Genomic DNA, 27,917 nt, shown 5'->3' with positions numbered 1-27,917 from the left:
TGCATGCTCTGCTTATCTCCCGCTTGGACTACTGCAATGCGCTCTACGTGGGGGTCCCTTTGAAGGTGACCTGGAAACTACAATTAATCCAGAATGTGGCAGCTAGACTGGTGACTGGAAGTGGCTGCCAGGACCATATAACACTGGTCCTAAAGGATCTTCACTGCCTCACAGGACTTTTCTGAGCACAGTTCAATGTGTTGATGCTGACCTTTAAATCCTTAAATGGCCTCAGCCCTATATACTTGAACGAGTGTCTCCACCCCCATCTTCCAGCCCAGACACTGAGATCCAGCTCTGACGATCTTCTGGCAGTTCCCTCACTGATCTTCTGGCAGTTCCCTCACTGAGAGAAGTGAAGTTACAGGGAACCAGGCAGAAGACCTTCTCAGCAATGACACCTTTCCTGTGGAATGGCCTCCCATCAGATGTCAAGGAGATAAAAGAGCTACACAATTTTTAGAAGACATCTGAAGGCATCCCTGTGGTAATCTCGCCCCCAGCCGCTCACTCCACCCTCACCTGTCTTTGCTCTCCGGCCAGATCAGGTCTCCTGAGCAGGGCTGGCAGGCAAGATTACGTTTTACAGAAACAGGACAAAATAACACCGGTAAGGCTGCCACCACTCCCTATATCCCGGGGAACTCCAAGCCACAGCCCAGGGAGAAGGCTGTGCCCCAATTATTACTGGTTCTCCCCACCCCACAAGCTGTATCCACAGACTTGCAGGCAGAAATTATACGGTAGAGCGCAACCAAGCGTCAGGCTAGGATTAGCTATTCCCCGAGAAAGGCACGCACAAACTAAAACAGTTTCTTTCTTAAAATTTATTTTAAAAAGAACATAAGAAAAACATGCTAAATTAGCAGGCACTTCGCTTGAGGTTTACAGGCAAAAAATAAGAACATTGCATAGTCTAACTAACTAACACACTCACGACTACTTTAAAGTTAGGAGAGTTAGAGTCCTTCTAAGTTCCGCAAACAAAGGTTCAGCATTTCTCAGAGCGAGCTTTCTTAGTCATTTCCCAGATCTTTTATCCCCAATTCACATGTGGCATCGGAACCCCCAAAACCAATCATAACTTTGGATTATTTTCAAATTCTCCAATGACCGGCTTGCGGACTAATCAATCTAACTCCTGGCAGCTGGGCCAATTAAGAACCCAGAGCCAAAAATCAAAGGGGTTTCCTCCCTTCCTGGAGTTTATGCAGATGCACATTCCCAGGCAATTAAGGCAGATAGCATCACTAGGGGAATGCGCATAACTTTAGACCCAGGTGTCAAACCTTCCATTAAATCAAGGGTTTCCTTTCCCATAATAAACTTTTCTCACCCTGGACGCCTGTTAGTCTGGGGTTAAAGGGACAGAACTTATTTCCCAGGGTCCTTGTGGCTTGTTGGTTACCCACAAGGCTTCACTCTGTTACTTGACCAAGGAATGGCTACTAAGCAAACACTAACTTTACTACAATCCCTGTATCAGGAAGTTCTTAATGTTTGGCATTTTATCATTGTTTTTATGTGTTGAAAGCCAGCCAGAGTGGTTAGGGCAATCCAGCCAGATGGGCAGGCTATAAATTATTATTAGTAGTAGTAGTAAGAAGAAGAAGAAGAAGAAGACGACAAATCGTGGCCTGACTGCACTGGTTGCCGATTAGTTTCTGGGACCAATGCAAAGTGCTGGTTTTGACCTGTAAAGCCGTAAGCAGCTCAGGAGCACAATACATCAAGGATGGCCCTTCCCCCATGTGAACCCACCCAGACCCTGCAATCATCATCAGAGCCCTTCTTTGTGTGCCTCCTCCATGCAAAGTCTGGAGGGTGGCAACACATGAATGAACCTTTTGCAGTGGCTCCCATTTGTGGAATACTCCTCCTAGGGAGGTTTGCCTGGCACCTTCGTTACATGTTGTTAGATACCAGGTGAAAACTTTCCTCTATGATCAGGCCTTTAGCTTTTAAGTATCTGTGGTCTTTTAGAAGTGGATGGGACATTTTAATGGTTTTCTCTTTCCTCTTGATTTCCTCTCGGTTTCTAAGGGTTTGGTGTTTTGTTTTTTTGGTTGGTTGGTTGGTTGGTAAGTTGCTTTGAACAAGATGAAGTTACTAACAAGTTTAATAAATAATAATAATAATAATAATAATGTGTAGTATGTGAAAACCAAAAGTTTATCTTAGGACTGATATGACGACAAATTCCAGGGAGTGGGGTGGGCAGTATTAATCTATGCAAGAGAACACAACAAAGGGTCTTATGCCACAACAAACCTTAGTCTTCAAGCTGCAACAAGACTCTCTGTTTGGTTAGTGAGAGGTAGAGATTCTGCATGATTTGCACTCCAAAATATGGAGGTGTGGCAGCATTCACAGGTGAACATTCTCACCTGCCCTCTTGCATTGGGATGTGGCCACCTTCCCTCTTACACCATTTCCAAGGCTTGAAAGGAGACCTGCTGTTGCAGCTCCTTCTGAGATCAGTTTGGGAACTGAGTCTCTACCCCACAGGATCAGTGCACCTGAGCATCCTCAGCAGCTGCTGGGGCCTCACCACTGAATGACCCCACTGGTTCTGGCAGGCAGGCAGCTCCAAACCACTCATTAAAGTAGGAGCATTGGAGGCTGCTGCCTAGCTCACTACTGTCTACTCTGACTGGCAGCTGCAGTTCCTCAGAGTTTCAGGTAGGAACCCTTTCCTTTACCCTACCTGGAGATAGTGCCAGCCAGGGATTCAACCTGCAACCTTCTGCATGCAAAGCAGGCAAACGCTCTCCAACTGAGCTAAGGTTCTTTGGTGCCCCACAATGCAGCAGAGCAATGCTCTATTGGAGACTCTGGGTCATTGTGGGTAGTTTAGACTGGTGGCTACCAAGCTCCGAAGGGGCCTTTAAGACAAAGAGAGGCTCTGTAGGAGCAGCTGAGAGGAGTAAGCCGGCTGGTGCGTCTCAGGGGCGACCATGGCCGAGGGTGTCCTGGCGAGCGCTGGGAAGAACGGCACCAGGGCAGGGCAGAGCTCCCAGGCTCAGCCGGGAGATAGTCCCCCAGAGCCAGGAGCCAGGAGGGGGCGCTTTCAGCCCGCGGGGCTCCCCGGAGGAGGCGGCGGTAGCAGCGACAGATCCTGGCTATAAAAGGGCGCGCCCGCCCCGTCGGCCGTCCTGAGCGCCTGCCGGTCCCACTCGTGGAGGGAGCCGCGTGCAGCGAGGACGATGCGCGCCCGGGACTGGCGAGGGCTGCCCCGCAGCCGCCTCCTCCTGCTGGCCGCCCTGCTCGCCTGGGCCGCCGCCGATGCCCACGAAGAGGACGCGGAAGGGCCCCACTCGGAGACAGGTGGGTCAACAGTGCGGCTGAAGCCCCCAGATCCGCCCCCCCCATCCCCGTGCAGACATGGTAGAGCCACCGATCTTCCAAGGGACCCACAAGGGAGGCCCCGCCCCGGGGGCACGTGCATCTCCCCCGGGATGGAGGGCGCGTGGAGAAGGGAGAGCCGCTCCGCCAGGGACCGCCACGCGTGCCGCTGCTGCCGTCCTCCGGCTCCAACCTCGCCTTTACTCCCGGGGCCGGAGCCGGAGGTCGCCCCTGGAGGGGCCGAGAATGCCGACGCGACCTCCGGGCGCCGGCGGAAGAGGATGCCTCTGAACATGCTCAGAGTGCCCTTCGCTCTCTGCTCCCTCCTCCCAGCCGGTTCGACTTCTCAGCGGGAAAGGAAAGTGCCTCCCAGGACTCCATCCTGCTCTCGCTTTATCACCTGGGTACCAGCGGCCCCCACGCCGCACCCAGAGCAGCGCGGCAGCGCGGCCGGCCAGGAGTGAACCAAAGGGGGCGAGGGGAGGCGCGGATGCTGGTCTGTTTAGCTGGCTTGGCTTGCGGGCTCCGGAGGATCCTGATCGGGAGAGAATCTCGGTGGGAGTCCCCCCCCCCCCGCTTGGGGTCCTGGTAGTCCCGCTCCAGCTGTGGAGGCGCCCCGACGCGCCTCTCCGCCGGGAAGCCTCCTCGCCTCCCCCCCCCATTCCCGCCTTCTCCGACGGTCCCCCGGCCGGAGGCCTCGGTGAACAATGGCTGGGGGAGAGAGGGGGGAGGTGGTCCAGTTTGGGGAGCCGGATAGGCAAAGACTGGCCAGCGTCCCCCCGGCAGCCCCCTCCCTTTCCCGCGGGGCTTTCTGGGCTTTCTGCTTGTGCCATCCTCAAGTCAAGGAACAAAGGTAGTCGGTCCACGGGGGAGGGGCCCTTTGGCGGCGCGGCGCCCCCTCCCCGCCCGGCGCTGCTGCCCCCGAGGCTGCTTTCTCTCGAGCCCCGGACAAGAGGCAGCCGGGCTGTGCCGAGGCTCCCGAGGAGGTCGACTGAAAAGTTCTCGACTCCTTTACCTTGGAGGCTAGAGCTGTTTTATGTATGGATTAGCGGCTACATTTTGATGGCCGTTTTGGGGCAATCCTGTATGAGGAAAATGACCTTGAAGGAAGATCTGAACGCAGAACCTGAATACTCTGCCCAGGTCTGGTTGTTCCACCTCCAGCCGCGTGCAGGGAGCCGGGGAGGGGAGCAGGCGGACTCAGTCAGGGGCCCGATCCCACAGCCATTTTCCAGCCTTCCCGCAGCAGTTCGTGCCCAAGATCCTCCTGGCCTTAATCTCCTGGGGGCTGGGGCGAGGGGGGCGCGGCTTATGGCAGGCATGCGCTTGCAGTACTCTCCTCCCGCTGCTTTTAAATCAAAATTGGGTCGATGTGAGCTCCCTGGAAGGGAGGGGCATGCAGAGCCTTCAGGTAATGCAAAATACAAGAGAGCTTCAGGTTCAGTCAATTTATTAAGTTGGTTAATCAACTAAAGGTTTAATTGCCGACGGAAATGTTCTCCCCATCCCACTTCATTGGCGCGGCAGCGTCTGACGGGTCCACCGACATACAGTGAGTCAACCTCGAGGGGAGGGGGAGGCTTAAAGCCGGCTTTTCTTTCCCATCTCCACCCCAGGGATCAGGAAGCCTGATCCTGTGGGTTTCAGGGGAAAACCGCACTGGCATTTTCTTCCAGCAACTGGAGCTGGTGGGGCTTGGCTAAGTAAGTGTTGCTACAGTAAGTGTTCAGGAGAAAGCTCTCAAGAAGGCTGGATGCGCTCCTACCCGAGGTCCACAAATGGGACGAAATCCATAGGCTTCCTCTCAGGCAGAGCTCTGGGAGGTGAAACACTGGAGCTCCTGGGGGTGCTGCTTCTGCCCCTCCCCAGCTCCTGCTGCTTCAGTCACTTGGTCTGATTATGATACTCCCAACCCTCTTTTCTAAGCCTCAACACTGGGAGTTCCTCTGTCCTCCCCTCCAGCCTGCTCCTTATGGTGGGACCCTGGTGCTAAGGGGGCGGACCGCAGCTGCTTGTCTTGTGAGGAGCTGAGCAGCATCCTTGACGCTGTTGCTCTTGCCTAGCTCAAAGGCCATTCCATTTCAGGTGAGGCCACTGCTTTCCCCACTGAATCGTCTTTTTAAACGAAGCAGCAAAGCGTTAGGAGAATTGCCTTAATCAGTGCAGAAGGAGGAGGTGGAATGATGGGGTCCAGGCAGAGGAAATGGGGGCTGAGCAAGGACGAGAAATGGGAGGTGGGAGTCTTTGGGGTGGAATCGCCAGAGACCACTCTGGCTCTTGCAAATGGTATCTGCCCCCTACTGGGCAAGCCACCTCTATCTCTTCCACCTCTCCTTGGTCACCTGGTGGGAAAGGCTGAGCCCATGTTCTGGGCAGAGGATAAGGAAGGGGATTTAGTGCCTCTCTTGCTCTGAGCTTTTGGGGAGTGCCCAAAACAGCAAAGTCTCCCCAGAAAGTGAAACTGAACAAAACTACATTATGCTACCGTTTCTGCACAAACCTTTTGCTTTTGTTTCCTGCATTTAGCCCAAGATATCCCAGACCTCCCACAATCCACCTTGTACCTAACTTACTCATGTTAGCAGTAAATGGCCTCTCTGGTTGGTATGAGAGGAAGCAGACTGCATCTTTCACATTACTTGGGGCAGTTCCAGGAGGCCTTGGGGTGCACTGGCAGCTTCACCCTAGAACCTGTGGTGGCTTAAGGCCTGCTGAGCAAGGCTTAAAGAGGCACCTGCAGTCCACTCTTGGAACCACTGAAAGACACCAGCACCCGTCTCCTTAGCAGGCTCAGCCACATCCATGTGGGGCTTGTGGGAAGAGAGACACTGGCCACCTGAGGGGCCTGGCATGTGTGTACACCCTGGGGGTGGGTGGGCAGGGAGGAAGCACATTACAGTCTGTGCCACCAGCACGGGGGCGGGGGAGAGGGGGGAACTTGCAGGAATCTGGCCCACTCCCAGCCCTCAGGCACATGAACTCCTGGCCCAGGTTGCCAGGACGGGATTATTATGTGTGGCATAAGTTGTTCTGAGCGGAAAAATGTTTTTCAGGAAATTTCATTAATTACATCTCAGGGTGTTCCATTTTCTTCCGCATTAGCTGTGCTTAATTTATATATGGAAGAAACTGAACAGTTAAAAAGCAAAGAGCTTGTAACATGTCTTTTACCAGCAGCACAGACAGCCATAGCCAGAAACTGGAAAACTTAAATTCTCCAGATATGAACCAGTGAGATAACATAGTTTGGCAAACAGCCTTACTGGGGAATCATTATCACACAAATTAAGTGTCATGTGGACAAAACAAAAAGCACCTGACAATTTCCATGAAATCTGGCATTATTTTATTGTATATACAAATAATGAAGCGCAAGGGTCAGGGAAGAACCTCCAGTTCAGGGTGCAGTTGGCTTGTATAGACCAGAGGTGTTTGTTTGTTGCCCACCAGCCATATCCTGTAACAAAGGAAGTAAAGAAGTTAATGATATAGTGTATTATAATTTGTTTGGTATTATGGCAGCCCTGTATCTGGATGTCTTTAATGTTTGATGTTTATTATATTTTTATATGTGTTGGAAGCTGCCCAGAGTGGCTGGGAAAATTATTACTGCTACTGCTACACCATGAGAGAGAGAGAGAGAGAGAGAGAGAGAGAGAGGACGAGCTCTTAGATCCTAATGACTTTTACTGTATTTATTTAGCTTTTGTATGCCTGAGAAACTTGCTTTTTCTCTTTTTGTATTGGTTACTGTTTTGAAATTCATTAAAAATGATTTGGTGGGGGAAGTTGTTCTGAGCAGGAGGTTGCAGAGGAAGCACTCCAGCAAAGTAGCTGCCAAGGAGGGGGGCTGAAGGCCCACCTGGCCCACCCGTCCTTTTTAGGTTTTATTAGCGCTTTCGTCTTTTCACAGTAAAATGGTTCAGTCCCTTCTGCCACTGGAGCCTCCACTCATCCCCCAACCCCATCATCTTTTTGCAATAATATTTTCATTTCTGCTTTGGAGTCCTTGGCACATTCTAGTGCTCAGCTTTGCTTAATCCTCCCTCCTTCTAGAGGAAATGCCTCAGGTGGTTTCAGTGCCACCTCCCAGATGGTGTTATTGTTCCTTCTTACATCCCCAAGTCTGAATGCAGGTGGGGGAAAGGTCAGAGTAGGGTGGTTAGGAGTCCAATGAATAGGGCTTGGAGGGACTCTCTACTTGAGACCCCAGAGACCCAGTGCTGCCAGTCAATGTGGACAACACTGGCCTAGATGGACCCAAGGATGTGACTCAGTATAAGGCAGCCTCCTGTGCTGTGTGCAGGAGGTTTCAATAGGGACAGCCCAGGGTGTTTTGCTTCCAGGGGCAGCTGCTTCCATCTGCCTAAGGTTAGGGCTACCCTCTGTCCCAGGTCCAGTCCCCCATGTCATCTCCAGGTAGGAATGGGAAAGAGCCACCTGCTAGTCAGTGGAGGCAATGCTGAGCTGGGGGGTGCAGGGAATAGAAGGCTGTTTTCTCTGCAACAGAGGGCACACCGGTTGATCAGAACAGACTCTCAAAACTGGGCAACTGTGTTCAAGTCTTGTACCTGGCCTTCCTCTTGGTTTCTAAGGGTCTGATATGTGGGGAACATGTGGGTCAAGGGCGAGTAGGGTGTATGTGGAGCTCCAGGAGCAGCAGGTTTCCAAAGGGCAAAAGATGGAGTTGCAGATAGTGCAGAGCTAAGAGCGGGGTCTTCCCTGCTTGATCTGGGAGTGGGCACAGCCCAGCGTTTTCTTTGCAGTCATGCAGGAGATTAGGAAGGAACCGCCATCTAAACAGAGGGCCCTGAGCTAAGAACTGAAAGTGCTTATTGGGACAAGTGCCCCGAACAGCCTCATGGGAGGGGGCCGCAGTGCCTGAGTGCTTGCCCAGAAGCCCTCCAGGGGAAATCTCAGCTCAGTCGTGGACCCAAGAGGGGAATTTTCGCAAGAATCTCTCCCTCCCATTGTTCCTTCAGCAGGACAAGAATAATCCTGTTGGACTACTTTACAGGGTTGTAAGAGTTACTGAGGATGTGTGTGAAAAACTTTCAGCATGAGAAAAGAGCCATAAAAGGCTCCCATATATTCTTCCGTTTGCCTCTCCTGCCATACATTGACACCAAGTTCTGCCACCCTCATGAGGCTGCCTGGCTGGCTATGGGGACTTGGCCTCCCCATCACCATAGAAACCGAGCCAGGTGTGGAGTGCACCTGAGCAGGGGAGGGGGAAGGGCAGGCAGGCAGGGAGGAGCAGCCACTCACCTCTCTTCTCTGGACCACCTGGCCTCCCTTTGGAGGCAAGCAGGATTATACCTGGCTTGGTTGATAGCCAAGCTGCCTTACCAGGTAGGGACTGGTAGGCTCCTGGCACTCTCCCGCCTCTGCCATGCAGCGGGGTTGCATGGGATGGGAGTAGAGGACCCTTTCCCAGGATAATGCCTGACCCAGGAATATCCCCTTCCTCCACCAGAGGCTCACCAGGAGGATGGGAGCCGGGAAAGCAGCTGTTGAGCCTTGCTGGAGAACCTTCAGACTTCCTGATCCCTGGCTTTCCTTTCTCTTTCCAGGTCTTCCTCCTGGCCATGGAAACAGTCACTGGAGCTATGCAGGTAAAGGCTGGCGGTGAAGGCTGCCCCCTCCCTCTCTCCTCTAGGCTTCTGGCCAGAAAACAGACGCTGTGGGGCTTAATGATTAGCCAGCTCCCTGCTCCCTCCCTCTCACGCAGAGCCAGCTGGCCTGCTCTCCCTGGGCCTGATCAGCACCACCCCAAGGCCTGCATGCGTGGGTCTGGCTAAATGAGAGTGGGGGCAAAGACCTCTTGCCAGTCAGTCCTGTTGGTCCCCCAGCTCAGTCGGGCACAGCGGTGGACCTGGAGTCCTCTGCAGCCGCAGAACAGGTGCCACCATCTCCCGTGAGGCTGGGCCCCCAGGGCCTCCTTCCGTGGCTCTGGCGCTCCTTGGCCCCCTCCTCCCCCAGCAGGAAGCTCAGGTGCCTCTGCTGGCACTTTGCCCTGTGGGAACCGGCTGCTTCTGAGATTCAGCCGGTTTGCCTTGGGGAGGAGAGCAACCTTGGCACGTGCCCTTGAAGGCCTGGCTCAGCGCGGAGGTGTGTGGGGCCCAGCGGGGGGGGGGGGGTGATAGCAGGGAAGCAGGTGCCAGGAAGCCACTTTGCAACAAGGGCAAGACAAGAGAAGTTGAGCTTCTCACCTCTCATCTCTGGGGTCCTTGATGGCCTCTTAGTTTATCCCCCAACAACATCAGGATGAGAGTGAAGGGCTTCTTCAAGGTCGACCTCATCAACCCCCAAGATGGGCCACAAGCAGCTAGAAGGAAAAACCCCTCCCCTCCCCTGATGCCTGCCCTCCTCTTTCAGACAAGGCAGAGTGGGCCTCTGATTTCCCCCACTGCGGGGGCCACATGCAGTCCCCCATCAACATTGAGACGGGGGCCGCCCTCTTCAGTCCCCAGCTGGAGCCCATCCTGCTGCCTGACTACAGCCTGCCTCCCAGGGAGATGCTCCGCCTCCAGAACAATGGACACACAGGTGAGACCCCTACCTGCCCATGCCCAGCCACACCCAGGAAGCACCAGTGGGCAGGGAGGCGTTGGCACATCAACCGTTTGGGATTTCATGAGGCTGGCAGGGGGTACCCCCACAGGTTGGCACAGCTTCCAATTATGGCGAAGTCCAGGCAGCCTTTGGCAGGTGGAGCCGCTTCTCTGTTGATGTTCCAGTTCTGCACTGTCATGGCTCCCCTCCCCCCGGCCAGGGGGAAGCCCCCCAGGGGACTTCATATCTGAACCTAGATTCGAACCTGTGGCTGTCATGCTGCACTCCAACCCTTCTTATTATTCAATGGTTTATTCACTTAAAATGTTTCTCAACATTTACAAAAGGATCAACAACACACACAAAAAGAAAAAACTTCCATTTCCTCCCATCCCCCACTTTCCCAAGATAAAAAAACTAATAAAGATATTCAGCCAAGCAATTAAAACATTTTCCACAGCTCAGCAACCCACAGTCTGAGCCAGAGGGCATTTCTCAAGGACAGGCTGGTCATAAGAGAAACTTCAACGCCTCCCCAAAGGTGAACGGGCGGCTGAGTCTGCTTCAGACCCACCAGCAGGGAGTTCCAAAGGCATGGAGCCACCACAGGGAAGGTCCTCTCTCTCATGGACACCAACAGCACTGAGCTAGGAGTTGGGCGCATGCAGAGGGCTTCAGACCAGGGGCAGGCTGGTAGTGTGTGCTGCAGGCAGTCCATTAGATAACTTGGGCCCAAACGGTTTACAGCTTTAAAGGCTAAAGCCATCAGAAATGCACCAGAAGGCATGACAGAGCCAGGACAGCAGAAGGGGTTACAGTAGCTGACCACTTCTTTTCCTTGTCAAAATTTGGGGAGCCCCCATCTTTCACCAGCCATTCTGCTTAATTCACTATGTCATAGCTGTGTGTTAACAGAGAAATCTGAGGTCTCCCTTGGACAAAAAAAACAAGGGCACCAGCCGGGAATACCAGAGCAAAACAGCAGCCAGTAGGCTTGGTTTTGATTGAAGACTGTCGCAGCAGGACTCCCACCTGCCACAAGGTGGAACAAGTTGGAAGCCCTGAACAAAAGAAGACCCCAACTTTTATTAGCTACTAATCCCCCCATGCTACACCCCTAAGACTACATCATGACTGACACATCACAAAGAGGAGGGGTTGAGGTAGGAGTTGTGGTGGTAACCTGAGTGTCTTGTCACCTGTCCAGTTCCTCCTTTCCCCCTCCCCATGATTACATTCCTGAGGACAAAGAGGAGTTCACTGTTTCCTGCCCTGAGGGATTAATAATAATAATAATAATAATAATAATAATAATAATAATATATTTATACCGCGCCCATCTGGCTGGGTTTCCCCAGCCACTCTGGGTGGCTTCCAAAATAACACTAAAATACAATAACCTATTAAACATTTAAAGTTTCCCTAAACAGGGCTGCCTTCAGATGTCTTCTAAAAGTTTGGTAGTTATTTTTCTCTTTGACATCTGGTGGGAGGGCATTCCACAGGGCGGGCGGCACTACCGAGAAGGCCCTCTTCCTGGTTCCCTGTAACTTGGCTTCTCGTAGCGAGAAAACCGCCCGAAGGCCCTTGGTGCTGGACCTCAGTGTCCGGGCAGAACGATGGAAGTGGAGAGGCTCCTTCAGGTATACTGGACCGAGGCCATTGGTCACTGTCCTTTGTTTCAGACCATACAGAATCTACTTCCATATGCAGGTCCTTTGTGAGTGTAATGATCTTCTGTCTAGGACCATCAAGGTTGGCATGCCAACTGGGTAGGACTCGCTGCAGGCTTGGGGAATTATGGCTGCCTTGTGTCAAGTCTCCCCTCTTTGATAGTCCTTCCTTCATGGTGTAAAATAAAAGTGGAACGGTACAGATCTGATGTATGGCTGATTTGTGTGAGTGTGTGTGTGTCGTGTTTGTACAAACTGAATGATTGGGGGGGGGGTGTTTCCTGCAACATGTGACACCCCCTTAGTTCGGCACCCAGTGCGGGAAAATTGGTGGCACTGCCCTAAAACCACCTCTGCTCTAGTGGCTACATTTGGGACCAGCTGAAGTTTCCAAACTGCCTTTCAGAGCAACCCCATGCAGAGCACATTGCAGTAGTTAAGCCTGGATGTGACTCCGGTGTAGGTCACAGTTTCTAGGTCAGACCTTTCCAGGTGGGCTGAAGCTGATGCACAGTGCTTCTTCACCTGTCAGTCAAGCTGCATGTGGGATATAGAAAAGGCAGGATCTAGCCCAGAGCTGTTCCCCTGCACCAGCTAAGGATACCAACAGCCTTCCTGGGATAAGGAGGTGGGGGAAAGAGGCAGAGCCAAATGTCAAACCTTGGGATGACAGCCTCCCAGCAGTTCATGTAGAGGTTGAAGAGCATAGATGTGGACCCCTAAGCTAGGGGGCATGGGGCAGAGCAAATGCCTCCTCCCCAGGCTCCATCATTCTGAAAAGGCTCGTCCTGAAAGGGCGGGGACCTTGTGAAGCCAAATCCCAGTCCAGACAGCTGACCAGAAAGTTGCTGTGATTGAGGGTATCGAAACCACTAAGAGGTGAAGGAGAGACAACAGGAGTGCCCCTTGCCCCCCCCTTCATCCTTTGCCATAAGTCGTCCATCGGGACCAGCAAAGTGTTTTCATAGCATAACGAGGCCTGAGCTGGAATGGATCCAAATAATCAGCATCATGCGAGGCCACCTGGAACTGAGAGACCTTCAGCCCCTTGCGCCAAAATGACACATTTGAGAGCAGATGGTGACTTTTGATGCTTCTGGTGTGTCTCAGGGAGGTGGGATGCTGTGCTTCAGTGATTCCACTCTTTCTCCTGGGTCCGTTTCCATGGTAGTCATGGGAGGCTACAGTTCAGTGCCATGTGAGTTGCCCTGTGGTGTCCCAAAGGGTTCCATCTTGTTCCCTGTGGACTTTAACATCTATATAAAGCTTCTGGGAGAGTCAGAGTGGAGATGACACCCAGCTCTATCTCTCTGCTCCATCTGAATCAGGAGAGGCAGCTGAGGTTTTAGAGCAGGGCCTGGAGGCAGAGAAGGGCTAATAAACTAAAGCTGAATCCGGAAATGACCGGTGTTATGTGTCCTGGGTTCTCACATCTGAGAGGTGGGGAGGCAGCCTGCCCTAGACAGGGAAGGAGCAGGCTTGCAGCTTGGTGGGACTCCTGGATTCAACAGCATCCCAGAGGCTAAAGCCTTGTTGTCTCCTGCCATCTTGTCCCTTCTTGTGCTGCTAGTTTCAAAGGTGTCTGGCTGACTGGTCGGCAGACAGAAGGAGGAGCAGGTGGTGTGAGCAGTACGGTGCTCCCAATGTAGGGAAATCCCTCTGGCTGTCTTGTGCTTTCACCCTTCTACCCACCTTCCTCCAGCCCTCTTCTCCTCCTCCTCTTTTTTGCTGGGCCAAGCAGAATTATTCTTGTAACCTCCGCACAGAAGAAAGGACTTTTGGAGCTCTCCAAGGATCAGCTCCCCCCATTTGCAAAGTCTTCCTCTGTTCAAAGTGAGTCATATGGGAGAGGGAGGATGAGGGCTCCCCCCCTCATTGCTCTCCCATAGGCAGCAGGGAACCTCTTGAACTCTGGGGGCTGCCTGTGCACTCTGGAGTCCTGGATCCCCCCCCCCCTCCGAGCTTGTAAAATGCGTGAAGAGCCAACAGGATCCACGGAGTCTTTCTGCTCAAAGTGGCTTGACCCTCTGCCTCTTGGAGGACAACCAGGAAGGCGAGGGAGGGTGTTGGGCAAGCAGGTTCATCCCCACCTTCCTCCTCTGCATGATTAATATCTCAAGGGCAAACCCAGCTTTGAATGGGGCTCTCGTGTTTTACTGCAGATACTCAGATGACTGATAATACCTTTTTGCAAAAGCAGCAGTGGGGGGAGGGAGGTTGAGGCTCCTTAGAAACTAGTGAATGCAAAGAAGCAGAAATACATTTTTGTGGAATCAAGCCTCTAGCTGCACCTGATAGACTCCAACCTTCAAAAGCTGCTTCTGTTGTGTATCTGTTTACCTGAGGAGCCTAAAGACTCAGTGCCAGCAAAGTGCCTTTAATGCTCGTCCAGTAGGCAATAGAGAAAGTGAGCCCAAGGAGGGGGCAGGCAGGTCTCACTGGGGCTGAATTGCCCCAAAGGCCTCCCCCCAGTACTCTGGCCGTCCTGACCATGCCCTGAACGCAGACTATCCTGCCTCACCAGGCTGTTGTGAAGACAAGGAAGAGAGGGCTGGCTGGGCGCTTTTGCAAGGCGCTTCTCGGATGTAGGATGACTGTAGGGCTGGAATAGCTGCCATTTGAGGAGAAGCATAAACAGCCCCTGCTCCAGGAAGTGGAGAGGGCAGGATACCTGAGCTCATGAATCATTTCTCTTCTTTTATAATGCGAAAGTGTAAAGGAAGCTCAGTGAGAGGCATCGGCTGCAGGTGTAAAGCCAGTCAGGGGGCGGTGGCCGCTTTTCCACACCCAAAAAGGTCACGGAAAATAAAGAGAGGCAAAATGATTACGGTGGATGCAGCAACCGCACAAAGGGCCTTTTGACGACTCAAGGGGCATTGTGGGAGAAAGCAGGACTGAGCATGTGCAGAAGGCGGGGGGTGGGGGTGGGGAGAGGCACAAATGCCTCAGGAAGAGCAAAAGTGTTTTTGCAAGTCGGTGGAGGGAGCCTGGAGTAAGTCTCTCTTGTCAGGTCACGAGGGGACGTCTGCTGGAACCCAGGCAGAAACCCTGTCTGTGGGTCCTGGTGGAGGGAAAAGGAAGGGCAACAGTGGCGGGTGGAGCTGAAGGTCCCAGGGGGCAGAGCTGACTCCTAGTCTGGTCTCCGCATCCTCCCCCTCGCAAAGACGTGGCAGGAGGAAGCACCCTTGAGCTCAATGGGATTGATGTCTAATTCATGTACAGTGGTACCTCGGGTTAAGAACTTAATTCATTCTGGAGGTCCATTCTTAACCTGAAACTGTTCTTAACCTGAAGCACCACTTCAGCTAATGGGGCCTCCTGCTGCCGCCACACGATTTCTGTTCTCATCCTGAAGTAAAGTTCTTAACCCGAGGTACTATTTCTGGGTTAGCGGAGTCTGTAACCTGAAGCGTCTGAAACCCGAAGTACCACTGTATTTAGGCAGCCTCTAGACCCCCTTGCACAGACCACAGTGTCATTTACAATAAAGCAACTAAATAAGGCCACACAAAACATTTTCTATGAATTTATAACAGAAGCGTTGTGAGTGTGTGTGTGTGTGTGTGTGTGTGTGTGTGTGGTGGTTCTACAAACTGAATGATTGGGCAGGGAGGTTTCCTGCAACAGAGACATGCTTGGAATGGAGTCTGGGCATGGCAGTGCAGACCCCAAGAAAGACATGAGAGAGAGCAGAAAGTCAGTTGTTATGGTTGGGGAGGAAGACTAGGCTCAAGGTGTGGGCTGGGGGGAGGCAGTGCCCCAGTTCCCCATAGCAAAAAACATCTTCTGGCATTGCTTGGAGGTCATCATCTGAGCGTGAACACTACATTGTCATCAGTATACTGAAGCTCTATGGCGGAAGTTACAGTAACCTTACAGTAGCCTTACTCAGCCTGCTCAGATTAAAGAGCTTTCCATCTGTTCGATATATGATTTCTACACCAGAGGGGAGTTTCCCTTCGACGATGTGTTTTCCATTGCCAGGTTGCTCTGGCCTTAAAAAGACCACTTGCTGATCTTGGCCCATCTTGCTCAGAAAGCCCTGCCCACTCTCCCTGGCATATGCTCTCGGCCATCTCTAGGGATGGGACCAGGGTCACTGCCACTGCCACATGAAGTCACTGGAGGGGAGACGCTCTGAATTATAACGGGGGGGGGGGGGCAGATCCATAGTACAGTGGTACCTCTAGTTATGAAATTAATTCGTTCTGGAGGTCTGTTCTTAACCTGAAACTGTTCTTAACTAGAGGAGTGCTTTCGCTAATGGGGCCTCTTGCTGACGCTGTGCAGCTGGCACATGATTTCCGTTCTCAGCCAGGGGCAAAGTTCTCATCTCGAGGTAACTCTTCCAGGTTAGTGGAGTTTGTAACCTGAAGCATTTGTAACTCGAGGTACCACTGTACTGTACTGTAGATGGCTCTACTGCTGAGTTATGCCATCTTTCTGCTCATGATCTCCTTTCACAATGTGCTGTGCAGCAAAGCAGGTTTCCTCTCTGCCTATTTTTTGAGTGGATTAGAGCCCAGCAAAGTCTGAAAAGAGTCTACTCTGGGTCAGTTTGGTTTGGATGGAGGAATGCAAAGTTTTTGCCTTCAGCACATTTGACTGATGCAAATATGAGGCAGATTGCAAAGTTGAGCAAAGCTGAGCAAATGCGCAGGTGCCCTTGCAAAGCGATTGCATAGGCAGGGAGTAGAGGCCAATCTGGAAACTCCTGTGGGCTGCAGACTGAGCAGGGCTCCATAGTGACAAGAGCCTGTTGTAAAAGAAAGAAAAAGGAAGGAAGGAAGGAAAAGGAAGGAAGGAAGGAAGGAAGGAAAAGGAAGGAAGGGAGGGAGGGAAGGAACAACCATGATTGTTCAGGCAAGTGAAAAGGGCACACATCTTCTTGCACTTGGCCTGGACAGATCTTGCTCCGTCTTGCTCTTGGCCAGTAGTCGAGTTTCCTTCCTTCCTTGCTGAAGCTGTGCCTTTGCCCTCAGGCCCTCCTTCACTTATTTCTATTCTGAGAAGCCTCTTGATCTTCTCCTCCCTTCAGTCGGGCTTCCATGACTGAGGGGGGCAGGGATGGATGCCTAGGGACCAGGAGGGCTGGGAGGGGGTGTTCCTCCTCCTTGTGGCTGCCCAATTCCATGGGAGCTCTTTGAGGCTACAGAATTTTCTCCTGCAGATGTAAAACCCCAAAATCAGAGGGACACAGAGTGAGAGAAATATCTTAAGTTTGAAGACAGCTGGAGAGTCCATTTCTACAAACTCTCTGAATAATAGTTGCTACTTGCAAGTACATACCCTCATTCTGATAAAAAGCACTACAGTGGTACCTCGGGTTACAGACGCTTCAGGTTACAGACACTTCAGGTTACAGACTCCGCTAACCCAGAAATAGTACCTTGGGCTAAGAACTTTACTTCAGGATGAGAGCAGAAATCGTGCGGCGGCAGCGGGAGGCCCCATTAGCTAAAGATTAAGAACAGTTTCAGGTTAAGAACGGACCTCCAGAACGAATTAAGTTCTTAACCCGAGGTACCACTGTAGAAGGAAGTTTAAATTGCCACAGATTTACACACATCAATGAAAAAATCAGAACCAACAGCCCCCTTCTTACTATGCTGGAGTGTGGAATGCCTGATTCTTCTTCTTCTTCTTCTTCTTCTTCTTCTTCTTCTTCTTCTTCTTCTATTTTGTTTTATTTTCTACCTTATCTTAATTAACCACAATACGCCACAAACATGTATCACAGAACTGGGTTTTTTTCCACCCCCAGGTCATGGATTTTATTTTATTTTTTATGGGGAGGGATATTTTAGTATATGCAGTGATTTTAAGTAAGTTGTATTGTTTACTTAGGGTTCTTACATTGCCTGAATTGGATCATTACTTTTTTTTGGGGGGGGGGGTTGATCACTCATATGAATGTCTGCTATCTTTTCCCACCAGTTTAAGGTGGGATAAACTTGCATTGTACAAAAATCTGCATGACACGTGAGTTGGTATTTGTATGCTTTTATTTGAAAATTAAGAGAAAGAGACCCGCCATTTAGGCCAAGGTCCTCAGGGGCCCCTCTGAGTCCCAGAGGCACCTGCCACAGAGCCAGCCTCCAGCTCCTCTTCCTGGAGAGAGAGGCAGTGCAAGGAGCTCTGCTACGCAGCCCAGAGAGTCTTTGCCGGAAGGCCTTGCCTCTGCCACAAAAGCAGCAGCTGTAGCTCTCAAGAAGAGGCAGGAGAAGGGCCTCCCGCCAAGTTTCCCACCCCAGAAACCGGTGCCTCTTTCCATCAATTTGGCAAAGAAGTCAAAGTATCCAAATAGGGAATTTTTAATCTCACCCCATCCCTTGGATGCAAAGGTCTGTGTGGGGTCAGGGGTGTGGAATTAGGCTGGCTGCAGACCCTCACCCAGTGGCGGGCGGGGGGCACCTGGGAATACATTTGCCATTGCAATGCCACCTGCAGACTCCTGTCCCCGGATGCCTCAGATTTGTTCCAGCGTGCGAGTGCCAGCACTTCTGCCCGGCTGTCGGAAGGGGGTCTCCTCCTCTGACTGACCTCCCTGTGCAGTGCAAGCAGCGGCCTGCAGAGAAGACAGAAAAGCTGACGGAACTCACTGTGTGCCCCCCACCCATTTTCCTTACAACTTTTGCCCAGAGTAATGGCTGCCCACACAAGGGGGGGGGGATTCATGGAAGAGAAACCTACTGATGTCTACTAGACATGAGGACTGTGCTCTGCCTGCGCTGCCAGAGGAGTCAGTGCCTCTGAATGCCAATGGCTGGGGGGAAAGTGGCTGAACTTGCACTCAGGTCCTGCTTGTTTCTAGGCTTCCCTTTGGTGAGAAGACAATGTGGATGAGGTGCCCAGCAGGCACTTAAGAGCATAAGAAGAGCCCTGCTTGTTGTTGTTTAGTCGTTTAGTCGTGTCCGACTCTTCGTGACCCCTGGACCAGAGCACACCAGACGCTCCTGTCTTCCACTGCCTCCCGCAGTTTGGTCAGACTCATGCTGGTAGCTTCGAGAACACTGTCCAGCCATCTCATCCTCTGTCGTTCCCTTCTCCTTGTGCCCTCCATCTTTCCCAACATCAGGGTCTTTTCCAGGGAGTCTTCTCTTCTCATGAGGTGGCCAAAGTCTTGGAGCCTCAGCTTCAGGATCTGTCCTTCCAGTGAGCACTCAGGGCTGATTTCCTTCAGAATGGAGAGGTTTGATCTTCTTGCAGTCCATGGGACTCTCAAGAGTCTCCTCCAGCACCACAATTCAAAAGAATCAATTCTTCAGCGATCAGCCTTCTTGGTGGTCCAGCTCTCACTTCCATACATCACTACTGGGAAAACCATGGCTTTTACTATATGGACCTTTGTTGGCAAGGTGATGTCAGAGCCCTGCTAGATCAGGCCCAATAGGACCCATCCATTCCAGCATCCTGCTCTCCCCTTCACCAGCCAGAAGCAGCAGCTGAGCACCAGAGCCCTCTGCCCTCAGGCGCCTTGTGAGTTTTGCCTGAGAGGTGCCCTTGGTGCAAAGGATGCCAAGGAGGGAAGCTCTGTCTCCAGTGTGCAAAGAAGGAGAGGGAAGCAGCAGCCTCTCATCTTGAGTGTCTCTCCCTTTACCCCCCCCCCCCCGCAGTGGTCCTCGACCTGCCCAGGAATTTGACCCTCACCGGCGGGGGATTCCCGCAGCCGTACCAGGCTGCCCAGCTGCACTTGCACTGGGGGTCTGCCCTGAAGCCCGGCTCTGAGCACACAGTGGATGGGCACCGCTATGCTGGGGAGGTAAGTCCCACTTGCCCGGCTCCCGCCTGCTTCTGGCCTCTTGCCGGGCTGCTTTGAGAGGGGCTCATGCGGAAAGGTGGCTTATGAGTAGTTTGAATAAAAAAAAACTATGACAGCCCCCCAAAAAGAATCCCCAGTCCTCCTGATCCACAGACCTGACAGGAGGGGGTGCTGGTGACCCCCCCAGGCCCTTGGCTGATCTGGGGGCCCAAAGGTTGCATCAGCAGTGGCGGTGGAGGGGGCAGCACAGCTGGATTTATGACATTTACAGCCCCCCCCCCAAAAAAAATACCTCAGAGGGAAGCTCACCAGTCCAGTCTAATCCATAACAATGAGGGCAGTATCACAATCGAATAGTATAAAAATATTGTATGGTGTCATATAATAATGACCATGATGACAGTACAAATAATAATATCAGGTAAGCACAGGTATTTATTTTTTAAAAATAGCAGCCATTAATTTCACTTTTGAATTTATAGGTAATAATAATAATAATAATAATAATAATAATAATAATAATAATATCCTTTTTAATTTATACCCAGCCCTTCCTGGTTCAGAAACTGGGCTCATGGCAGCTAACAACAAATTTAAAACACTCAATTGTAATACAACATAGAAGCAGCATAAAATAACAGTATAAAAACATGAAAAACAATAAAATTCAAAGTTCAAATATCAATTTGGGGGAAATCCACCCAATAAGCATTAGATAGTCACCAGGGCTAGCTGGCTGAATTAGTCCTACTTGGGCCAGCGAGGAGGCCAGGGGAGAATTAGCTGTGGGATCCCAGAGCGGGTAATCTTCATAAAAGGGGGGGGGGGGGAGGGAAGAGAAGGGAAATAAAAGATCAGGCTGAATTCAAATTAAAGGCCAGGTGGAATAGCTCTGTCTTACAGGCCCGACGGAAGAAGGTTAAATCCTGCAGGGCCCTAGTCTCCTGGGACAGAGCATTCCACCAGGTCGGAGCCATAGATGATTTTGTGCAGACTTTCCAGCTGAAAACTTGCTGAATTCAGCTAATGTCCATTGAATCTGGCATTCTTTGCCGCAAAGCTGCCAGCTAGATGCCTCTGCATCTCAGGAAGAAATCCTGAAAGTAGGATGGCCATCCCTGGAGGAATATAGGAAAATAAAGCTACCAATATCATAATGCCATTCGATAAACACACTGTATGAAGTGAAACACTTGGAGTACACTGCCTGACTTCTTGAGCTGCTGGAGAAGGTCCAGATGGGACTTTGGAGGGACTCATGGCTCTTCTCTCTCTCTGCTTCCAGATTCATGTGGTTTATTACAGCTCCCACTTTGACACCATCCAGGAGGCGATGGTCGAGCCCGGAGGCTTGGCTGTGCTGGCTGCATTTCTGCAGGTGACGGTGGCAGGAAGAGGGGGCAAATGAAGCCGTGCAAGGGGTCTGAGCAGCTCCTCCTGTGCTCTAGGGCAGTTGGGAGGGGGCTGCATTGGAGACATCCACCAGCACCGGCTCATGAGAGGTGCAAACGCCCCCACTCAGAGCTCTCAAGAGCCCTTTCCACTGCCATTCCAGGTTGGGTCGGAGGAAAACGAGCCATATCAGCACATCCTTGAACATCTGAATGCTGTCCATGAGGAAGGTAAGAGCAAGGGGTGCTGCAAGGAGCCCATGGGCAGAAGATGCTCATCCAGCCAGTCAGCTCTTGCTGGGCTCCTTTTGCTCTGCCTCATCTAGGGAAATCAAGATTCCTGCAAGACTCTGTGGGTGCAGAGTGGGTGCTGGGCCATGGGGAGTCAGGGCTGCCTCTCCCTGGGCTCCAGCCCCTTTGAGCAGCGGTTCTGCTTTGCATTTGCACTTTTTGGGGGGGCGCACCTCGTGATGTTTTGGGACCTGAGATATTTTGGGGCTGGAGCAACTCCCCTAGCAGGAGAGGCCACAATGTTTAGGGTTTGTCCATTTAGGAAAAAGGCCCATGAGGTGTGTTAGATTGTGCATTGTGTTTTCTCACACACACACTTGTTACTGGAACTCTCTGGGGCCGTCTAACGAAGCGGATGTTCTGGGTCCCTTTGCTATGGACCACCCTCCCCTTCTTTCCTTTCCCAGGAGAAGAAACCTGGATTCCTGCCTTTGATGTAGCCAAGCTCCTTCCTCACGACCTCAGTCGCTACTTCCGCTATAATGGCTCACTGACCACTCCACCTTGTTACCAGACGGTGAACTGGACGATCTTTAACCAGACAATTCGGCTGTCCCCAGATCAGGTCTGTCTGGGTGGAGGAACATGCAGAGGGGTTGTCTTGTAGGAAGACGGTTCCCTGCATGTTGCCTTGCTTCTCCATCATAGTGTGTGGTCTGGTGATCCAGCTGGGATTCCTGCATTGCAGGAAGTTGGACTAGATGACCCTGGGGAGGGCTTCCAACCCTACAATTCTATGTTTCTGTGATTTGCTGGACTCCCCTCTACAGTAGGTCTGTCTTTGGATCCTTGGGAGTGTTGTTTTCTGTCGGATGTTTCATCTCAATGACCTGTGCCTTCTCATTTCAGATCTCTCTGCTGGAGGACACCCTTCGTGGAGATGAGGACGAGCTGATCCAGGACAACTTCCGCTTGCCTCAGAGTCTGCAGGGGCGGAGTGTCCTGGCCAGCTTCCTGATGCTCCACAGCCCAGAAGGGGCTCAACCGCCTGGTAAGGGAGCCGGTTGCTGGGCTTAGCTGAGAGTTCTGCCTCAGGACAGTCACACCTCCAACCCTGTAGAACAGCAACAAGGCAGCCTGTGGCTCCCTAGAGGGTCTTGGGGCGCAACTCTCATGATTTATGGGCTGGAGTCCAGCAACATCTGGATGGCCACTGGTTCTCCATCCCCTCTGAAGGAGGGCCAGGGACCAGGGCAGGTGGAGAGCCTCCCCAGAAACACCTCCGCCACCGCAGAGTCCGGCCACTTCTCTCTTTGGATGTTTCATCCCCTGATGCTCACCAGTATTTATATCTCTCCTTTAGTCTTTGTTTCTAGTAGCTCCCTGTCTGACCTCTTTCCTTCTCCTCCTTGTTCTGCTACTTTGTCTTCCCTGTACCGGGAGCAGCTGTATTGCAGGGGGTTGGACTAATTGACCCTTGGGGTTCCTTCCAACTCTACCGTTCTATGATTCTCAGAGTCTTGAGCAGCTCCTCTCGCCCACTGATTTCTGCCTTGGTCTCGTTCTGGATCAGAGGATCAGTCCCTCCATTCAAGGTGATCTGGAGCAGCCTTGTCTCTTGTGTACTGAGGTCCATGACTCTGGGACAGACGCAGCCCTTTCTTCTCCTCTCTTCTCCCTCCCTTGGTCCTTGGCTACTTCCTAGCCTCCTCCGTCCCACCCACAAAAACACACACAGTCTGACCCTGATTCCTCGGGCCGTGGGACAATCTTGTTATCAGGCAAGGCTGTTGATCTGGCTTCCCTCCCAGGGCCGCCACTTGCCCTCCTTCCTGGTCTCCCTGAATGGGCTGTTGCGTCACAGGAAGGTTCCCCCTCCCAAGCCAAGGTGTGCCTCACCTGGCGGCTGGGCCTGGCCGGGGGGGGGGGGGCAGGTGGAGTCCTTTGGAGGAAGAGATAGGATTGTTTGCCAGGCAGTTGCTCAGCAGCCACAGGAGAGTTTTGGGCTCCGCCATCTCCACCTGGCATGGACGTCACTTGAGGGCATCTGTGGCTTTGCTGGGGAGATACCAGACGGAGCCTGAATCTTCGGACCTTACTGCCACTGAACAGGTGAAAGGGCTCTTAATATTAGACAACAGCACCAAGCTTGGCTAGGAAACCTTTGATGGAGCTGAGCAAAGCCCAGGACCATTCCTTTGCCTGCCTGCCCATCCAGAGCCGCCAATCCCAGGAAAGCTGTGCAGAACAATGGCCCCCTCCCAAAGACAACCATTGATATGCATGGCACTTGGTACCTATGGGGGCAGTTTCAGGCAACCTGAATGGTTGGATGATGGTTAGCTCAGTTGGTGAGAGCCTGGCGCTAGTAAAATCAAGGTTGCAAGTTCTTTGAGTCCTGCCTTGCAGAGGGTTAGGCTAATCTTAGGCATCTAAGATTCAGACCGTTATGGGGAAACCAAAGTGTCTGTCATGGGATGTGCGTTGCTGTTGCAAGTTCTGCTCGGGGAGAGCAGTACCCTCCCCTACTTTTCCCACCAAATGACAAATCCAGCCACGCTCCCTGGAGGTGCAGCTGTGGCAACTCCCTTGCACTCCTCTTGGAGGCTGTGAAGTTGGGCCACAGGGCTGCAGATTCCCTGGGATGAGGTGGTTGCCCCAGGGACATAGGAAGCAGAGGGTCACGGGCTCAGACCCCTGGACCATCATGCTCCGAGAGCAGCAGTGGCTCTCCAGATTTCAGGAACGACTCTCTGCCAGCCCTTTCTGTAAATGCCACCAGTCAAGATTGAACCTGGGAGCTTCTGCCTGCAAGGCAGCAGCTCTACCACTGGGCCACGGCCCTCCCCTGGCCCAAGGAGTCTCGCTATGGGGCTCCGTCTTTGCCTGCTGCCTTGAGTGAACACAAGGACCAAAAGCGCCAAACAAACACTGACCAGCTCCTTGTGCTCGATCCTGCAGGTGAGGGGGGATCTCCAAGGGCCCCGGATCCTTATGGTCCTGCAGAGGAAGGCGGGGGCGACAGTGCAGGATCTGCAGCAGGTAAGGCCTTGGGCTGCCCCCCAAATGGGGGGGGGGCTGGCGGGGAGGTCTGGCTGGCAGCTCTGCTTCTGGGGTGGAGGCCAGAGGGGGAGATATACCTCTGCCTTGATACTCCAGTTGGCAGGCTCAGCAGGCATTTCCCATTGGGCTGCCTCTTCTGAGGGCAGAAGCAGCTGTGGGTGAGGAAGGGCAGCCCTGGGGGCTTCCCCTGGAGGGGCAGGTCTGACGCTCTTGGCCTCCTTGCAGGCGGAGGGCAGCCCCACACCCCAGATGGTGCCTCGGGGAGAGACCCTGAACCAGCCTCCGGAGAAGGTATGGCTCTCTGGCTGGTGGCTGTGCTGCCCCTGCCTCTCTCACCAGGCTCCTTTCCTTCTCTGCTCCCTCCCCAAATCCCTGCTCTTCATGCCGGGTTGGCCACTGCTGCCGCCTCCCTGATGCTTGTCTGGGCTCTCCTTTGGCTGTGGCGCCCAGGGAGCTAAAATCTGGGCTGAGCTGCAACCTATAGGCTGTGGGCCTGATGTGGGGCTGGGTAGTGTGTTACGTAACCCCCTCCCCTGCTCCCAAACCTGCTGCCTCCCTTCTTTCTCTTGCTCCTATTCTTTGGGGAACAGTCAAACCATTCCTCTTCCTGCCAAAGAAGATGTGAATGAACCCCTCAAAAGTTCTGTCACTGCCTCAGCACCACCCAGAGGTGGTTTTTTTTGGGGGGGGGGTCCTTGTGAAGCTCCCTCTGTGGCTACACAGTTGCTGTGGCTTTTGTGTGGTTGCTTCTGGGAAATCTTCCATGGTGGGCACATGTGAAAATTGGGAGGGGGGAATTCACGTCTTCTCTCCCCCCCCCCCGCAATCAATCAATCAATCAAGCTCTATCTATTTTTTGGCACCAGGCTCCTCCCTCCCCTTTTACCTGGGCATTTGGCTCTGAAACTTAAGGTTTTTAAGTGCTGTTATGCCATTTCGTGTGGCAGGTGACGCCTTTCACTGGCGCTTTTGGGGTTTTTACTGTTCTGCAGGCTTGTTCTTGTTGGCTTTGGTGTCTAGAATCTGCTGTAAGCTTCTTTGAGACATTTTTGTGAGCAAAGCGCCTAATAAATATAAAAGAAAACAACCACAGCTCCTCCTACAATTCACTGTCTTGTGTGTTTTAGGTCAGAGTCCAGCCACAAGTTCAGGTAAGAGCAGAACTAAGGGCTGGTGTCTCCCCTCCTCCATCTTCACACACACACACACACACACCCCAACCTGAGACATTGATCACTGGTTAGTAGATCGGGAGAGGAGCCCCCCAGCTGCCCCTCCCTGGCGTCTGACTCCCATTTTTCTGCTTTGCTTCCAGGTGCTGACCAGCAGGTGGGCTCCTCCCTTCAGACAGGTATGTGCCCCATCCCTTGCTCCACCTGGGCACTATAGCTTGTGACCTCCCTGCCTTCTTGCTGGGGGTCTGGGGCAAGAGCTCTTCTCCACCAGTTTCCCTGCAGGCTTTGCGGTTCACACTGCCATCCTTTATGTGCGGGTCACGGCTCCCCTCATGCAAGCCTGGAAGGTGCCTCGGAAGGGCTCCCCCTCCGCCCACCAGCCCAGTTTCTCCAGCCAGACAGGGCGGGACCTCCCTCACTCCCCTCACACCACTCAAGGCCTCCCTTGGCTACCTTCCCCAGGACAAACCAACAGGTTGCTCTCTTTCCACAGGGGACGTGTTGGCCGCCATATTTGCAGCTCTCTTTGGCATCACTGCTCTGGCCTTCTTCCTCTATGTCCGGAAGCACCAGGCCCAGAACCGCAGGTAAGAGGGGAGGGGCATCGCAAGCCCCTGGAGCTGAAGGCACAAAGCCCAGCAGAGGCTCCTTCAGGGCAGCTCCTGGATCTGGGGCTTCTGCCTAGGACCCCCTTCTGGGAGGGGTGCCACGAGAGCCCATGTGGCTGGGGGGGAGCCCCCGTGCCTCCCCGGTGCTCTTTCTCAGCCTCTCTCCCCTCTCCCGCTTCTCAGGGAGGGTCCCAAGAGCTGCTCCCTTTCCTGCCTCTGTCTCTGACCTGCCCCAATGGAAGGACACAGACTAGGCACAAAGGGGTCCAGTGGAGACCTGGCTGCTGGGGAGAGGGGGAAGAACTCTGTCCTAAATGTGCCTCTACTTGCCTCCCACTCCCCCCCCCCCTGCAGACGGGATTCTCAGCCCATCAAGTCCAGCATCATCTACACAGCAGCCACCACGGAGGAGAATGCAGCCTAGAAGGAAGCCCTGGCAGCTTCTCTCCCCCTGCCTCTCACGACTCCCTCTGCCACGTCTGAACACCTCCCTGCCCCCACCCCACAAGGAGGAGACACCCAGGCACCCAGCCCCACGGTGTCCCCACAGCCTTGGCCCTGGCACTTGCCCCCCTGACCGAGCATGCAGGAAGGAGCCTCGGAGACCAGCACAGGGACCTCGGCAAGGGCAAGGGCTCCTGGGTGAAGCAGTGCCAAGCCCCCTCTCCCTTTTCCCACAGTCCCGGGCAGCAGTGGCTGGATCTGGCCCACCAGAGGGGGCTCTGCTCTGCTGGGTCAGGCCCAAGGCTTCTTGAGCCCAGCCTCCTGTTGCCCCCTGTGGCTACCCAAGGGCCTTGTGCAGGACGTCCCTGGGGTGGGAGACCCTCCCTGCGGCTGCTCTCAGGAGTCCAGGTGCCTCTCCTTCCACGGGGAGCCCACAGCCAGCATGCCCTGTGGCCACAGAGGGCCCCCTCCTCCTGCCTGCCTTGGTCCAGTCTGCCTTTCAAGGCACCCAGGTGGCTTGCTGACACTGCGTCTAGTGGGAGCGATGTCTAGCCTTGGAGACGGAGCCCTTCCTGCTCTCCATCCTGAATATGTCAACAACTGTCTTCGTTCTGGGAGGAAGACTGGGACCGAGTGCCGGATGAAACCCATCTCTCCATTCCCACCTTGCTAGGAAGGCAACTTGGGCCTGCTGCTCTGAGCCATTGCAGGGCAGTGCCAGGTGGGCATCTTGGCTGATGAAGGGAAGCCCAGCCTGGGAGACGTTCTCCGGCCGACACACAGTAGAAGTGAGCGGCGCAGAGACAGGCGTCAGGAGGAGGCAGGCGCTAAAGATTCTTCTGTGCACAAGAAGCGCCCCTGAAGTATTTCAGCTGCAAGAGGAGCAGCCCCCTCTCTTGCTCTCACACTCACAATCTGATTCACGGTTTCATTACCGTTGCTTGAGGCCCCTTTCTTTTTTCATCCCAAAAACGTTTTTACTGGGTTTTACTGGCAATGTTACAACCAGGAGAAATATGTACAGGGATGAGATGGAAGAGAAACGTAGCATTTCCGCATTTTCCTTTGGTCTCCTCTTCCCCTTCCCCTTTGTATATTTTGTTTCCCGTTTCTGTTCCTTTCCTGTGGTTTCCTCGCCCACCAGCCCTCTGGTCTGCCTGGATGGGATGGAAGGCCGGCTGGGCGTGGACTTCGCTGCGGCAGCTGCTGGGTCGCAAAGGCCGCACACAGAGCATTTGTTGTGAACTGAGACCCTCTTGCGCCCCACCCCCCTTTGACAAGAACCCACAATGGAACCAGGCCTTTATTGTGCCAGTTCTTTTTTGCATTACAAAAAGGTTTGAAGCACATGCTCCCATCTCTGCCCACTTTTTAAACGAGAGTCACAGATGTGCTGGGTTGGAAGGGACCCCTGGGGTCATCCAGTCCAACGCCCTGCAGAGCAGGAATCAAAGCTAAAGCATTCCTGATGTGAAGGACAACCCACGCTCTTCCCGGAGAGCCCCCTCCCTTGTTCAGTTCTGGGGGAAGCCTCCCCACCCCACCTGAAAGAGCAGGGCTTCAGGGAGACCCCAAAGGGCCCTGGGTATGGGGAGAGGGGGAGGCCTCAGAGCCAGCCCGGCCTGCTTCTGCCCCCAGAGGCTCACGCTCTGCTGCTTCTGATGCCCACT

At 53.1% G+C, this 27,917-nt stretch overlaps 1 protein-coding gene and 1 long non-coding RNA gene across 4 annotated transcripts; one reads left to right on the top strand and one right to left on the bottom strand.

Moving 5' to 3' along the window:
- Positions 1-3,158: 3,158 nt before the first annotated feature.
- CA9 (carbonic anhydrase 9) lies at positions 3,159-27,596 on the top strand. 2 transcript variants are annotated; one of them, XM_083403277.1, is made up of 14 exons: positions 3,159-3,327; positions 8,919-8,960; positions 9,724-9,894; positions 19,190-19,335; positions 20,621-20,713; positions 20,891-20,957; positions 21,425-21,582; positions 21,867-22,008; positions 23,919-23,999; positions 24,246-24,311; positions 25,148-25,171; positions 25,336-25,371; positions 25,689-25,782; positions 26,158-27,596. In XM_083403277.1, exons 1-14 carry the CDS (start codon positions 3,207-3,209, stop codon positions 26,225-26,227), a joined length of 1,311 nt encoding a protein of 436 aa, XP_083259403.1. In that variant the 5' UTR covers positions 3,159-3,206; the 3' UTR covers positions 26,228-27,596. The 2 variants fall into 2 exon arrangements, with proteins under 2 accessions (XP_083259403.1, XP_083259404.1); XM_083403278.1 differs by lacking the exon at positions 25,148-25,171 and having other exon boundaries at positions 3,164-3,327.
- Positions 6,675-10,978, bottom strand: LOC310659669. 2 transcript variants are annotated; one of them, XR_014502921.1, is made up of 3 exons: positions 10,870-10,978; positions 8,830-8,927; positions 6,675-6,802 (listed from the first exon to the last, which is right to left on the bottom strand). It is a non-coding gene; the product is annotated as an uncharacterized lncRNA (long non-coding RNA). The 2 variants fall into 2 exon arrangements; XR_014502922.1 differs by lacking the exon at positions 10,870-10,978 and adding an exon at positions 9,167-9,727.
- Positions 27,597-27,917: the final 321 nt, after the last annotated feature.

The sequence above is a fragment of the Podarcis tiliguerta genome, assembly GCF_965153285.1.
Source record: "Podarcis tiliguerta genome assembly, chromosome: 11".
NCBI lineage: Eukaryota > Metazoa > Chordata > Lepidosauria > Squamata > Lacertidae > Podarcis > Podarcis tiliguerta.
The sequence above is the reverse complement of the archived record's forward strand: the minus strand, read 5'-3'. Positions and strand labels throughout refer to the sequence as shown.